The 17,236-nt window shown below is 37.4% G+C and overlaps 1 protein-coding gene across 1 annotated transcript in view; it reads left to right on the top strand.

The window, feature by feature from the left end:
* Window positions 1–17,236, top strand: part of jph1a (junctophilin 1a) — a 32,118-nt gene continuing 14,882 nt past the window's right edge. The window contains exons 1-2 of the mRNA XM_079602584.1: window positions 1–691; window positions 2,292–3,054. Of these exons, the coding sequence (XP_079458710.1) occupies window positions 313–691; window positions 2,292–3,054 (1,142 nt within the window). The 5' untranslated portion in view covers window positions 1–312. The remainder of the gene's footprint in view (window positions 692–2,291; window positions 3,055–17,236) is intronic.

Raw genomic sequence — 17,236 nt, forward strand, 5'->3', positions numbered from 1 at the left:
GCAGCTGAGCTGAGGCGCGCGCGGGCTCGTTGTGTGCGCTCTCTCTCTGCTCTGCGCAGCGCCTGCGAGCGGGAGGGAGTCGGCGGTTCCAGCGTGTGCGGCTTCGGTAATGATGCACTAAACCTGCCTCCTCATTCATACTCTCACAACCCAAGCAAAAATACCAACCAACAACATCTTCATTGTGATTAATTCTCCCAAGTTTCATCGTTGCTATTGAACTCGGCTGGGAAAAAAAGGTTTAATGAAAGAGAAAGACGAGAAGAAGCGCACGGCAACGTTACGACTGTTTTTATTTTCATCCCATTCTGAATGACGGGCGGACGGTTCGACTTCGACGATGGAGGCACTTTCTGTGGCGGATGGGAGGACGGGAAAGCCCACGGACACGGCATCTGCACGGGACCCAAGGGTCAAGGCGAGTACGCCGGGTCCTGGTCCCACGGTTTTGAGATCGTCGGGGTCTACACCTGGCCCAGCGGGAATACGTACCAGGGCTACTGGTCGCAAGGCAAACGCCACGGGCTTGGTGTTGAGACCAAGGGGAAATGGCTTTATCGTGGGGAGTGGAGTCACGGGTTCAAGGGTCGCTATGGAGTTCGGCAGAGCACCAATACACCTGCTAGATACGATGGGACGTGGAGTAATGGACTACAGGATGGCTATGGAGTCGAAACCTATGGAGATGGTGGTAAGTACCACTGCTGTTTACAAATGTCATGTATGTTTGGGGATGCGAATCGTACGCAATTGAATGATTACGATTCCGGTTTCTTTATTTAATGTCACAGTAATGTTTTTTTTAGCAGTTTTGAGAAAGAGACATTCTTTGATTTACTGCTCTCAGCAGCTTGTTGTCAAATGGTCATTGCAGATAAAACAAATCAGGGATCAATTATATTCTGCAAAAAGGCAAAACCAGCATATAACGTTATAGCATACGCCGTTTTAAGCCCCACGAGCCTTTAGTGCAACATAACACTGTAACAGCTGTTGCTTCGTTTAGATTCGGACAAGACGAAAGTAATAACTTGCGGTTCAGTAAGTGAGTCTGATTAATTCAGAAACGGCTCCGACTGATCCATAATCGTTTTTGATTCACTAAAAAGAACCGGCTCATAAGAATGTTTCGTTTGGGAGTCTTGAATGTTATTGATTCACTTAAAAGAATCGGATCATACGAGTCATTAGTTTGAAAATCGGACGCACTGTTCGTACTGTTTTTTAAATTGAATTTCATTTAGATGTACAGTACATTAATTGCAATATTCTGTTTACAGACAGACATTATACAGAAAACAAATTATGACTAGTAAAAGAAATACACAAAATAACAATAAAATGCTAAAATAAGGTGCTAAGTAATGAATAAAATAGAATAAAAAATCAAATGAATGAATTTACAATATAAAATTAAACATTTATCAATGCTTGGTGAAAAGAAAAACTGTAATAGCCTATATTATGTACATATTGTGTATTTAGTTTTTGAATAGATTGATTATATATTCTCTAAACCGGATCATGAGAGTCGTTTGCTCAGGAATTGTGCAAACACTGGTCTATCTGGCTGTTAGCTTTTGTTTACTAATAAGAACCGGCTCATGAGAATCAGACAGCACTGGTTGATGTATGTTTTGTCTTGATTTAGTGAAGATCTTCACTCTATGATTCAATACTATGATTCAATTCCATAAGAATGCAATTGTAAGACATTTTATGGAATAAAACATCATGAAAAATAACCAATTCAATGTTCCTAATCCTAACTCTATTTATGTTTTGACCAACTGTCAGGTCAGAGGTCATTGCCAATGTGTGTAATCCAATGCTTTCAAAGTACACTAAACAAATGCTGGTCACATTAAGATGAATAAATGCACAACATATAGAACTTTGCACATTACATACTTTTAGCAAGATTGTATATTAAACTTGTGCCACAATCTACTCTATGCTCTTTCAATGCATCGCAATGTGATATCCAACATTTACCTAACGCTTTGCATTTTGGAGCCATATTAGTTTCCAAATGTGCTTGCTGATATTGTGTGTAAATAGAGTCAGAGATTTAAGCTCTGATGAACTCTGTAAACATAAAACATAACTGTCATGTAACTAACATTAATTATACTTGATAAATGCTAATGTACCTAAAATGCATGCTTTCTTTTATCATTTACACATATCTGAGACTAAAATTATGAGTATGTTCCAAACCAACTTTACCAGGCTTGTGCTGTTCATTTACTTGATCTACACACGTTTAACTTTGTTTTGTGTTTCATAAGGCACTTATCAAGGCCAGTGGATGGGGGGCATGAGGCATGGCTACGGTGTGCGACAGAGCGTGCCTTACGGAATGGCCACCATCATACGCTCTCCGCTTCGCACCTCCCTGGCCTCCCTAAGGAGTGTGCAGAGCAATGGCGCCGTCCTGCAGGATACGGTACCCGACACGCCAGTTGGAAGCCGTGGTGGTTTCGTGCTGAATTTTCACAGCGACACCGAAGTCGTCACCGGGAAGAAGAAGGGCCTGTTCCGCCGCGGGTCCCTCTTTGGCAGCCTCCGCCAGCTACGCAAATCTGACTCCAAAACATCCATCTCTAGCAAACGGAGCTCGGCGCGTAGTGACGCCACCATGAGCCGCATCAGCTCCAGCGACGCCAACTCCACCATCAGCTATGGAGACGGAGAAGTGCCCGATGAGTTCACGCCCATGGAGGACCACGTGGATGCCACCACCACCGAGTCCTACATGGGCGAGTGGAAGAATGACAAGCGCAATGGATTTGGAGTCAGTGAGCGATCCAATGGGCTGAAGTACGAAGGGGAATGGATGAACAACAAGAGGCATGGATACGGATGCACAATATTCCCAGATGGAACCAAAGAGGAGGGGAAGTATAAAAATAATGTGTTGGTGCGTGGGATACGGAAGCAGCTTATTCCTCTTAAAAACCATAAAACTAAAGAGAAAGTGGACAGGGCCGTGGAGGGGGCGCGAAGGGCGGCAGCTATCGCCAGGACGAAAGTGGAAATAGCAGTTTCAAGGTAGGGCACCTCCTCTGCTGAAAATCTCCTCTCTGGGGCCAAAAAGGAAAATTCCCCCATCATTTATTAACCCTCATGTTGTTCAAAACTTGTATGACTTTCTTTGTTCAGTGGAATGCGAAAGGAGAAACGTTGAAGAATGTCCACTCTTTTTCCATGTAATGAAAGTGGATGGGAATCTGGACTGTTGAGCTCCAAAATGGCAAAAAAATAACAAAATTCCAAGTCTTCTGAAGCAATACGATAGTTTTGTGTGAAAAAAAAAAAAAAAACAGGTCCAAATCTAAATCTAAATCTTTAGCGATTTATATCTAACTCGGATCTATATCTAACACGGATGGATCTCTACCTACCTGTTGCGATATTATATAAAACTCTCCTGATATTAGAGTAACAATTACAGAATAATAAAATAAAGCATATTTTGTTACCTTTTGGATCTTGGAAGGGTTCAGTTTGAGCAGATGTTTTACATCATCATCACTGTCATCGTCAGAGCTCATTTCCCAGTACATTCAGCATCTGCTCATATTCACGACGATCTCAAACATATTCTCAAAAAAAACTATAATTTGCAACATCTTCAAAATCAATATTTGATCGCTGACAGCTTCTTAAAATAAAAACTTAAAATAAAAGTAAATAAAGCTAAATAGAAATATATTTTAAAAAATGACAAAAGCACATAACAAAACTTTATTATATAATAAAAATAAAATGGTATAAAAATTTAACTTCACTGTAGCTTTTATATTCATATTCAGAATAGTCTGACAATCTGTCAAATGTTGGTCTGTTAGTCACAAAAAGCTATATGGCTTTAAAATAAATGTTATATTGCACATGAGTCGTATGGACTACTTTTATGATAGTTGAATGGTGTGTTTTTGTCATTTTGAAGCTCAACTGCACAGATCCCCATGTGCTATCATTATATGGCCAGTACATTCTTCTCTTTTGTATTGCATGTAAGAAAGTCAAATGTGTTTGAAACGACATAAAGATGAGTAAATGATGACAGACATGAATATATGACTTGAGAGACATCAAGAATTTGTAATATATCATGTGCAATCTTGACAGGTTGACTTGAAACTGTTGTGATCAAGTCCACCAACCACATCAAGGCTTCTGTAACATTCCCAAGATTGTTACTACTTGTACTGTTAAGCTGTGATGTCTGCATGGTTCAGACGTATGGCGTATGGGGCAACTATTCAGATTTCATTCATTAACCATAGGCTATGTCATAGATCTATTTCTAGATGTTGCTTTACAGTCACACAAACCATGTTCGGCAAAGCTCAGGTGTTTTTAACAGATTTCTTTTGTTTGATTTTCTTTAGGAAGTCTGAATTTGAAAAGGTTGCACAAACAACCTTTTTGAGGATTGGTGTCTATTATTTGTCCATAGCTCAGATGCACAGGGGGCAGTCATGGGGTCATGCATATCATGTACTCTATTATGATGTCTGTTCCCTTGCCAAGAGCCATACTAGACAGACATATTTTAATAGATGTGTTGTGTAAACCACTTATTCAAGGCACGCAAATTCATAGCATCCTAAACAGGTCTTGGGGAACTCACATGCTCATGTTACTTCCATTAACCACCCGAACAGATGCTTCGTCAAACATCTTCAACCAAACGTCTTCAATAGACCAAATTTCAGTATAAGTGTATTAATGTATACAGACACACTGTATGAGCATAACCAGTGGATTAGAGAGGGTACTTGCAGCCATGTTCCATTAGTGAGTCAATGAAGGATTATCAAAGTCTGTGATTTGTGCACAAACAAACATTAGAGTATTTTAATATAGTGAAAGCTGTCCTTATGTGCTCCCACTCATAATGTTTAAAAGCAAGGGCCTTGGTTCACAAATTAGTGGGCTTGCACTACAAAAAATGACTTCTTAATGGGTTTTATAGGGATAGTTCACCCAAAAAGTATATAATTTACTCACCGTCAAGTAGTTACAAACCTATATTACTTTCTTTCTTCTGCTGAACACAAAAGAAGATATTTTGAAGAATGTCAGTAACCAAACAGTGATGGGCCCCATTGACTTCCATATAGTATAGAAAGAAAAAAAATACCATGGAAGTCAATGGGGACCAGTAACTTTTAAATGCTGTTCTTTTGCACTTTCTAAGAAACCTTGATAATAATAGGACATATTTATTCAGCATCAAATCAGCATATTAGAATGATTTCTGAAGGATCATGTGACAGAAGACTGGAGTAATGATGCTGAAAATTCACCTTTGCCATTACAGGAATAAATTACATTTGAACATATATTAAAATAGAAAACAGTTCTTTCAAATTGTTATAATATGTCACAATATTTCTGTTTTTACTGTATTTTTGATCAAATAAATGCAGCCTTGGTGAGCATGAGACTTCTTTCATAGACATTACAAAATCTTCCCAACCCCAAACTTTTAAACGGTAGTGTTTAGTTTCCATATTCTCAGTTAGAAAGGAAGACATTGTGCCATTTTAATGGCCCAAACCCAACACAGAAATGATGTGATTGGTATAAAGCAACAGACCAGAATTGCACAGATTCTGACTTCCTGTGTCACTCCAATTTGGAACTGAAACAGTAACCTTTGTAACATTTAACCCCTACCCACTAACATAGGTGTAACGAATAAAAGAGCACTTTTCAGTCCAGATCTTTTATTTATGGGTTAAAGACCATAAATAAAAGACCATCATTCGTAAATGATTGTTGGTATGTGTATATGAGCACGTCTGCCTCATGTATGTGTTCCGGCTGCCTCATGACTCTGACGTTCTGACCTCATGTTAGTGATCAGCCAATCAATAAATGTAGAATATAGGCAGCACTGCCAGTGTACAAAGGGGTCAAACAGGTTAACAGTTGGTTTGAGTGGCACTTTCAGGCTATTTACAGTTTCTGTGTTTATAATAACATGGAATAAGCCACATAGCACATACTGGGCACCATTAGCATCTGGCATTTGTCCCACACAAGAGTGGCCTGTCTTCTGTGGTTACCTCTCCCTCAGCGAGCAGTGGGTCAGGGTTACAGGGCTTACGCTCCAGGGTCAGTACCAGTGCTATGAAATTAAAGTAAAGCCATTTTACTATGCATCACTTGCATTCAGTTACAGCTGAGCTAGAGCTTGCTTGCAGGCTAACGGTTACGAACTTGGCTGGCTATTAGAGATTGATACAGTAATACTGCTCCGTATCTTCACTCCACCCTAGAGTGTATTCTCTTTAAAGGGTCGTAAATATACTCCCACACACCCCCCTTTCCTGAGGGGCAGGGCTCTTGCTGTGGTCAACAGAATCTGCTGTTTTAGGAGTTGGTGTGAAAGGTTAACTTGCGTACTTGGCCTCTCTGTGAAAGGAAACGTGATAGATTCAGTGTCAGGGCAACCACAGAAAATAACAGGTTCACTTTAGGATAAGACACAGTGTTAGTCAGGGAAATTGTTGACAATTTCGTTGGTTGTACACATTGGCGGGGTTAGCTTTAACTTTGTCTGGACCTACAATTAGGTTTAATCAATCTTTTTTCTTTTATTTAAAAAGAAAAAGAAAATACATTAATCTGACTGCCCAGTGCCCAGGTCACATTTCACCCATATATAATAAAAAATAAAGTTACATTTACATGTGAAGAAAATAAATTCTGTTTTTGTGGATTATAAATGGATCAATGATAATTGAGCAATTCCTCTGTTACTTTTGATTTTTTTTTCTCTTTTAAATCACATTCTTCTTAATTGTGATTTTTATTAGATTCATATTACTTATTTACAATAAAAAATACTATACAAGTTTTTTTTTATTTTAAAGGCACAGAACATGCGGCCATAACCAATAAATACTTATTTATTACATTTAAATATTGTCTTTTTCATTTTACAATTATGAGAATTAGGGTGTAAATTCATGATTCAAGTCAATTTAAAAACTTGACTTGAATCTATCAATGATAGATTCAAGTCAATAAAAAAAAAAAATCTTATGTTTTTCAGATGAAATATGACCCTAAGAACGAATTGAAACCTGTGGGGGGTCACATTAGGCCATTGATATTTATTAACTCCTTATACGTTGAGCATGAGCATAAATTGAAAGAAATTTCTAAATGTGGTATGGATATGCGCAAACCCCACCTCCCCCCCATTTATAATGACTGCCTTGCCACTGGTTATACTAGTGATTATGAATGAGAGAATGAGAGAGGTAAAAGAGCCCTTCAATTTTCCCTCCCACCTTTCTCACCCTCTTCACACTCAGCTCCAGTTGATATTAGTCATTCACCATAAAAAGGAGGGAGTATAGGAGCGTTTAATTGTTCAGTCAACCTACAGCCCCCCCCCCCCCCCCCCTCCTCTCTCTCTCTCTATCTCTCTCTCTCTCTCATGCTCTCTGGTGTGTCAGCAGCACAGAACTCTGGCTGACTAAATAAGGCAAGGATGGAGTCAACTTATCAGCTCTGGACAGAAATACATAAGCCAGTAAACAGTTGATACAGTAGCCCATCACTGCCAGGCTGTCATCTGTCCTACGTGCCAATAGAGTTCACAAATGTTTATCGTCAATCGCAACAATGACTTCATCTGCATTTGTCCCTTACTCACATGCAAGAACACAGATATAAACACAGACTATGAACCAGTTAGATAGTAAAGGAAACAGCAAAGAATAACAATAATTATGACACAAAATGCTGGATGTAGGTTATTTCTATCAAATAATAGGAAATAAAAAGCTGCATACTTGATCAAAAATACAGTAAAACAGTACTATTGTGATAGATTATTACAGTTGTTTTATATTTTAATACATTTTTAATATAATTTGTAATTCAGCAGCCATTACTTAGGTCTTCAATGTGGCATGAACCTTCAGAAATCATTCCGATATGATGATTTGCTTCTCAATAAATTAATTATCAATGTTTAAAACAGTTTGCATGCTGAAAAAAAAGTATTAATTTATTTGAATGTATCCTGAATAAAAGTATGAATTAAAAAAAAAGTATCTTACTGACCCCAAACTTTTGAACGGTAGTGTATTTAACATAAAAATAATCTATATTTGTATTATAAATGAATAAATATTATAAGGCTAAGAAATGATAGTTTGCATGCGCCAATGTTCAAACTGTTGAATATAATATAAAATTAGACTATTAATTTTAGGCAGTGCTTTAGAAGGCACAGAGCCATTAAAGAAAAAGCACAGAGTGTTTTACAGTGTGTGAAAAAATCCACTTACAGGGTTGAACAGACTCTGATTGGTTGATGAAGCTGTCCGTTACCTGATTCGCCCAATCCCTCCGATCTGTATATCTCTGTGGCAGAACTGCAGTGAGGGATTACTTCATGTTGACAGGTTATGAGTGAGGAGCCTGTCCACATCCAGCTCAACGCAGGCCCACGTGAGAGCCACCCTACCCTCAAGCACAGCGCAACCACTAAAATTAAACGTGCTGATGCCGAACTCCCAACAAGTCCCCTTATTAGAGCTTAATATGAGCAACACATAAAAAGACTGATAGACGCAGCCATCGTATTTTTAATTAATGCATTCTGGAATGAGGACACATAAATTATAGCTGTGGTGAAAATGGAAAGCATGCTCGATTACATCTCAATTTCACTCAGAATGCTGCCATGATTAGTTTGTAGTGTGGCAAGTCCATTGCTGGATAAGTAGAATGTCAGTAAAATGGAAGCGAAATGTGATTATTGAAACACTTGCATAATTTATGTTAATACTGTATGTAATAATCCACAGCTGTAGTGATTGATATTAGCAATCGTGTTTAGCGCCAAGATTAGTGTATCACTGTCAGACAAAACATCTGCCAGCTTCATCATCCTCACCCTCCCTTCTTTTGGAGCATCAGATGGTATTAATAACAGAAAGATCTCTGTGTACGGTAAATATTAGGAACGGCACTGAATTGGCACGTAAAACTGCCCTGATCCGCACCTCTGGACAGAACACCGCTGTGTCAAAGATTTTTGTTTTTGTTAGTATCCATTAAACCTTCGCAATCTCTGCCTGTATATTAATCCCACTGTATCTGTCTTCACTTCCTGTGCTACATCTCTGGCCTTTGTTTAATGCCACCACCTTTTTCTAATCTCATTATATCATTCAGAAGATTTTAAATCCTATGTGCTTATCGTAGAGCTTATTGAACTTTATATGACCCAATATGAATATAATAATCGGCACAGTGCCACACTGCGGAAAATGGAGTTTCTTACTCGTGGCAGTGAAATTTTTTATCCGTCCTTTAAACAAGATATTTATTTGAGAAGCAAATTGTGTAATAAGCTGTTATAAAGGTAAAAATATAAATGCTAAACAATATTTTAAAATATAAACCATACAAATGTAACCTTAAAGACAAATCAAATGTCCAATGGGACAAGAAAATAAATAGAAAAAAAGAAGAAAAAAAGAAAAATTCAAGTTTCAAGATTAATTTTATATTTATATGATTTTATAAGCTGAATTTTCAGCATCATTACTCCAGTCTTCAGTGTCACATGATCTTCAGAAATCATTCGAATATACTGATTTGCTGCTCAAGAAACATTTCTTATTATTATCCATGTTGAAAACATTTGTGCTGCTTAATATTTTTTGGGAAACCGTGATACATTTTCTCAGGATTTGTTGATGAATAGAAAGTTCAAACGTTGTTTTGTAACATTTATACATTTCTTTTCTGTCACTTATGATCAGTTTAATGCATTCTGAATAAAAGTGTTCATTTCATAAAAATATAAATATTTGTTTACAGTGCATATGGATTAAGAAAGCTATATACTGTAATCAATATTATATATGACGATATTGCACAAGTAAACAACATACTAGTATTAAGACTTAATATAGTTAAGATAGGCTAATACTAATAGTAATAAGAAGTAAACTGTCCCCTTCCCCTGTCACCTATAGATTGAAATGAAAGTGTTCTGGAGTTGTTCGGTAAGGCCATATGGATTTGTTTGCATGTGAATCAAAGCAGTGAGGTGTAAGATGTGTCCACTTCACCTGCTTGTATCGACCGCACGCCTGTGAATGGAAGGAGAGGAAGCAGAGGCCAGGAAACGGTTTTGCCCTAATTAAAATTGCAGCTGGAGCTCGATGCATTCTGTTGCCAGGCGATGTGACCTTTCCTCTAACAGGGTGCTATGAACGTTGTACAACAGACATCAAGTTTCTCAACAACGTACGCGAGTGTGTGTGTTTAAGCTCACGAAGCTTTCGCTCGAATGCCCGACATGTCACATCCCACCCTGCTGGAGGATGTGTGTTTGTCTGTGCGCAAAGAGTGTTAAGTGAGTATATGTGATCCTGTACGTGTTCTACAGCCGTATAGTCTTTATTTCGCTTGGTTTGTAAAGCTCTTGCTATTTGTTAACACAGGGCCAGATGATGTGTAGAAGCACCTGCCAGAGTGCTGTAGCGTTGCCATGGCGACCGCATCCTGTCAGCCATGCACTGCTTTTTCTGCAGTAGAAGCGTTACTGTGAGGGAGGCAGATGGTCCGCTCCTACTTCGTGTTTATTTAATTCATTAATTTAATAAAGAGCAGAAATTAGAAAGCGATGGCAACGTGACCAGTGTGTGCCGATCACAAGATAAAAACAGAATGCAAATGTTGCAAGCTTTTGTTATAAAATGGCAGATATAAATAAGGTTTGCTAATTGAACATCAAAATGAATAGGTGGAAAATGTAATCTTTGATAAGCATTGAAACATTCTCAAGATTAATTAATGATTTAATTAAGGATTAAAGAAATCAAAATGACTTGTGGGTTTTAGTAAATATCTGTTAGCTTAGGGGTGGGAGATCTGAAGATTTTATATCATGATCGATCTTGAAGACGTTCATGAACTATATTTCAAGCGAAATCGTAGAGACCGTGATCTTTTATGTCTTCGTAATAATGTTAAAATACAGCAATGGCTGCTTACTCGATGGCTGTGCTGACTGGTCAGATTATATCATGTGTCTTTCATGTGTGGTGACCGGGTGGTGACGCATTTAAACAACAACAGCAAGGCTGAATAAAATGTTAGTTTTGGTTTCGATTTAGGCTTCCAGCGATTATGAAATTGTGATAATCAAGATAAAATGATCATTGTGCCGCAAGCCGTTCCTTTCCTTTCCTTTTGCCCCTCCTTAACCTAAACTTAACGTCCAAATAAGTCAAATCATGTAACGTGAGTGTCGTAATATGTCATCCTTGCACCATCACTTTACTATCCCTTGAGGCCATGGCCCATGGGAGAGGATTTGTGAATGGCAGAAGAACTGACAATGTAGGTCACTAGTCTACAATGACAACATGACTAATGTACTACAACCGGATTGCATTCATACTATATAGATTGTACTCTTTAAAATGCTGGTACTTATTCAAAAAAGTACCTTCTTAGAAAGGTTGCGATTTTTGACGCAGCACATCAAATAAATCATGTTCAGAATGGAATATTTACTGCACAGTATATACTCCATACTGCCTATGCCTACTGTTCTTTTAAGGATGTAGTAACAACAGATTTTTAAATAGTATGCTGCATTGGTGTCTTTTTTAACTCAGCTTAAGTTATGTGTAAAAAAATCTGGTACTCCAATCAGTCAAGATAAAAGAAAGATATTAATGTTGTGGCTTACTTCCGGTTCATCACGTGGAAATGGAAAGTGAAGTCAAGTGCATGGAATACAGCTCTGTTCAATTGTTTTGGAATATGTAGTAGGTCATTTGGGTTATTCTGTACTTACAGGGAATTATGCATATGGGAAAGGCGCTTTATAAATAAAACGTATTACTATTATTTGCAGACATAGTATGCTATGCTATTCCTATACTATTCCTATTCCTATAGTATACATAGCCCATGCATAGCTGTGTGTCGAAACAAAAGATAAATATTAACTTGTCAAGTGATCTCATGGGCTTTTTAATCAGGAGATCAAATAATGCTCACTTTAGTGGGTGTATTTTGCGAAGCGTTTGCTGAAATGCCTCGGGTTAACTCAGGACATCAGCAAATGAGGCATAAAAGTAATACTTTTCACACTGATCTGAGATCTGTCATGCAGTTCATTTTCATTTTAGCATGTGAATGTTTGTTTAATATTCAATATTTGTTGAGCCCTGCAATGAGCTGGCCATCCTTTCATGTTGTTAACCCGCCTGTGACCCAAGACGCTGGGTTAGGCTCCAGCCCCCGTGACCTAATAAGGATAAAGCGGTTTGGATATGGATGGATGGAATATTTGTTCAAGGCATATATTCTAAAGATTCTACAGATGTCACTATATAAACTGTTGAGGATAATAAAAGACATAGGCTACTTCCACTTTCTGATGTTAATAGAACATGCTAAGAATCAGCTGAAGTTTGATATGAGTAAAATCTCAAATAGGATGTCTGGCCTTTTTGGATTTGATGTCACACTGAAACTCACACAAGCACAAGTATCCAGGGTTATTGTGAGCTGGTGATATCTGGAATACTTTAAATCGTCAATGACTGCCACTCAAAGTAAGTATGTCAAAAAGAGATTAAAGAGCTAATCCAGACAGAAATGCCCATGCACTGGGTATTTTCTATTTAATCAAAGCTGATTTTGACTATTTTCCCTGCCAAGCATCTGTCTATGTTTTGGTAATGGATGCTGAAGAGATGTTGCCTCTTTAGACTTTTTGGGATATGTACGTACGTGTTGAACAGCTCACTAACCTGAACTTGCCTGCAACAGACAACCAGGATTAATTTCTAATTTCAGCCATGTTGTAAAAAAATTCTTTATTAACGATATTTGAGTGATAAGTTGGATGAGGTGGAATATGCAATTCTTTTGGACGAGATCCCACTGTTTTGCCTTATTTTTGCCCAACAAAGTATCCTACACCAAGTCTCCCATCAGCCTCATTTCTCTCATTATGAAAGTATTCTCTCATTTTGTAGATACATATAGGATATGTTTTTGAGTTGCTGTAGATCTTTTTCTAGATTAAATGTGCTTGCTCATTAATCAGTAAGACTGACAGAATGCCAAAGCATTAATATCTTCATGTTTACAATGGCTGTATTCTTGTCATCAATGTTTATGTAGGTTGTTCCGCATACCATTTTGTTCCTCAACTCATTTTCAAATCAACACTGCTCGGATAAATGATTATGTTTTGTTGTTTATTTTAGCAAGCCATTAATTATGTCAGCATAATTCCACATTCCCACCTGCGGGGAGTCCGGCATCAGACGCTTCATGTATGTAAAAGCATTGTGCTAATTGTATACAATTTTAAGCATGCTAAACAGTACTTTTCAACATCTAACTTATTATCTGAGGTGTATTCCACTCAGTCTACATATGTGCTTAATGCGTTTTTAATACTACCAGTATTGTAATATAGTTTCAAAATCATTTGGTCTCATCATTTACGCTCAGGTCGTTTTTGAACACTTTATTTTATATGATTTTATTTTTCTGCGGACAAAAATGACACCAAAAAACTACACGCCTGACTTTATTTAGTTAGTATTCACTGAACCGTTAACTATCATAGAGTCAATGAGTTGAACTCCAGAATTGGATCAGTCCAATTCATAAACAAACCTTTAGTCTGAAATGTTAAACTGATTCATGTTAAACTTAATTACTCAATGATTCGGTCTCAGTGAATAAGAAACATATGTTCTTATTCTCACACAAATTATCTTCTTCTCTCTCTCTCATCACACAAAGTTGTCAAGTGACTTGAGAAGATTTAGCATATTATCCAAAATCATATGGATTACACTGTTCAGAAGTTTGGGGTCAGTATTTATTATAGGCCTATGTATCTTATGCTCACCAAGCCTGCAGTTATTTGATCAAAACAGCATATTATTACAATTTAAAATGTTGAAATTGATCTGTTCGAAATGTTTCAAAATGTTATTTTATTCCTGTGATGGCAAAGCTGAAATTTTAGCATCATTACTCCAGTCTTCAGTGTCACATGATCCTTCAGAAATCCTTCTAATATGCTGATTTGCTGCTCAAGAAACATTTGACATTATTATCAATGTTGGAAAAACAGTTGTGCTGCTTAATATTTTTGTTGAAACCATTTAAGCTACTTCTTTCAGGATTCTTTGATGAATAGAAAGTTAAAAACAACTGCATTTATTTGAAATAGAAATAATTTGTAACATTATTAGTGTCTTTACTGTCACTTTTGATCAATTTAATGCACTCTTAATGCATTTCATTGTATTTTTATAATGTCTTTCAAAAAAACATATTGACCACATACATTTAAACGTGTATTTATGCTACTTTTATGGGGGTATTATCAGACAATGAACCTTATGGAAAAGACTTGTGCAACAAGATTTTGTGTTTCATGGAGGAAAGAAAGTCATAAAGCTTTGGAACAACACGAGGGTGTAAATAATTCATTGATTTTTCTGTTTGTGTGATCTATCCCTTTTAGATACTGTTTATCCAGTGCTTCATAAGCCCTTTTCGTAGCCTAAAGGGATTTGTTATTCAAAGTGATATAAACCTCTTTATTAGTTATTCAAATGCATAATACTCTGGTCTTTATTATGACTCATAACTTAGACCCTGAGTTTAGATTTTTGTCTATGTACCACGTAAGCATCTTAGGGGGCAGATTTTGGCTTGTTGAATAAAATGCAAATATCTCCTGTATAACTGAGAAAATGTGGGAGGGAGAAGGTCACAGAGAGAGAGAGAGAGAGAGAGAGAGAGAGAGAGAGAGAGAGAGAGAGGCGGCCACATACTGTACCAATTGCCAGCTCACTGCAAAACAGTGTTAGTAAATGTAGCAGAGATTCCGCAAATAGCTCCGGGTGGAAATGAACCTTTAGCTGTGATCAGGAGGCATCCTGTGGTACCAGAGCCATTTTCTTAATCCTTATATGAATACTGGTAAAACTGGTTTCTGATCAGCCATGTTAGCTCGTCTCAATGTGGGCCAATGGCCTGAGGGACGACCAGCCAATCCCACAGGCACATTAGTCCCGGCCCTGGCCTGAAAGGAGGTCACAAAGAGGGGGTGAAATTCAAGTGCACCATTAAAATTAGAGGGGTGCAGAGATGCATACCGAGGTTTTAAATATACCCAGAGGTCTTGACGTAGGTACACACAGAAACTGGTGGGATTTGAATAGAGTGAGAATATGAAATTTAATTGTTAGTCTCATTCTTTGCTTTCCTCATGCTGTTGTATGTACAGTCGAGTCTCTGAGACCTCATTGCAAATTTGCAACGAAAATCGAATTAAGCCTGCACAAACAATATAAATAGTAATTTATTCGGTGTATGAATGAGTGAATGAATGGGTGAATGTGAGGCAATATGTAAAGCGCTTTTGTGGCCATGGGTCTGTTAAAGCGCTATATAAATGCAGTCCATTTACCATTTAATTTAAACACTATTTAATATATTATAATAATATAAAAATAATAATGTTTTTTTAATAAAATAAAAATATGAGTAATAAATAAGAAAGATTTGAGATTCTTAAGTTTATACCAAATACCAAAATATTCTGAAATTCATATGCATATTTCAATTCATGTTGATGGGGGAGTTTATTTTATTTTATTCTTTAATAAATATGAAATAGTCGTGTCAGACTTTTGATGGCAAAGCTGAATTTACAGCATAATTACTCCAGTCTTCAGTATGATTTCTGACATGATCCTTCAGAAATCATGCTTATTATGCTGATTTGGTGCTCAAGAAACATTTCGTATTATCAATAAGAAATGCTCAATATTTTTTGTGGAAACCTCATTAGATATTTTTTAAGGTTCTTTGAATAGAGAATTCATAAGAACATTGTTTATTTTTTGTAACTACAAATGTTTATACTTTCACTTGTGATCAATTTAATGCATCATGTGAATAAAATTATTAATTTCTTTCAACAAATAAATCTTACTGACCTCAAACTTTTGAACAGTAGTATTGCTTCATTGAGGTTTTACTGTGAATCGTTTTAAAACAGATTTGACACAGCTTTATGGTGTATTTATTTTAATAAAGCGTTATGGATTTGCTTATTGAGGGCCGTGAGGTTAAACGTTCTGTCAGTGGGGCCTGCATAACCCCACGCTCTGTCTCATACCCCAAATAGATGCGTCTAGAACTCCCTCACACTTTATCACTTGCTTTGCATGCTTCACACTGTCTACATGAGGACTCTACAATGATCGTTATTATGTGGCGATCGGAAATAGAGGTCAATATGTGTCAGAATCGGAATCTGGGCAGAAAGCACCTCTTTGTCCCCCAATGATAAGCTATTTTTGCACTGGTGGCCAGACTATCCCAAAGCATCTGGCCTCTTGCATTTGAAATAAGGTTAATGATTAAAACAGACCACCACTTTGTCTAAGAAGGGTTTAACAAAGCCGTAAACATCTCAATCCATCATGGTCACAGGAAGAAACTGATTGATATTATGGAGAACTAAAAGCTTTAGTTTCTATGCAGAACACTTAGCTGTTTATTCCAGACATCCTATTCTGCTGGTGAATCTTGACTTGACTCCTATTTTGGAGGTAGTTCTTACTGAAGCATCAAGTTGGACTAATCCCCTGCATTTTAGAGAGTTTGTGCTTTTGATGCTGGGTTGCGTAATAGTTATAGTAATAGCTCTGAACCGACGGGGAAAAATCCCTAATGCCTAATGCATACGCTGCACAGACTCAATCTGGCCTGTCTGTGAGAAGATGAAAACAGTGTGTGTTGCAGCACGTTGGGGGTTTTGAAGGGATTTGAGAAGCAGGTCACCTCTTGATAACTAAGCTTGTGTTTCAGCATGATGCGGGCTTCATTAAAGCCGTCCGGAGGCCAAGCCTATCATGATCCCAACACAACATAAACTTTTTCTTTTTATTTGCTAGTTTACTTCATGATCATTTCCTGTGTTCATGATTATTTCGCCTCGAGACATATGGAGACTTTTTGCTCTTAAAGGGATAGTTCACCCAAAAATGAAAATTCTGTCAGTAATTAATACTCACCCTCATGTTGTTCCAACCCCGTAAGACTTTCGTTCATCTTCGGAACACAAATTAAGATATTTTTGAAGAAATCTGAGAGCTGTCTCACTCCTCCATAGGCT

This window comes from Phoxinus phoxinus (genome assembly GCF_949152265.1).
Source record: "Phoxinus phoxinus genome assembly, chromosome: 24".
NCBI classification, from domain to species: Eukaryota; Metazoa; Chordata; class Actinopteri; order Cypriniformes; family Leuciscidae; genus Phoxinus; species Phoxinus phoxinus.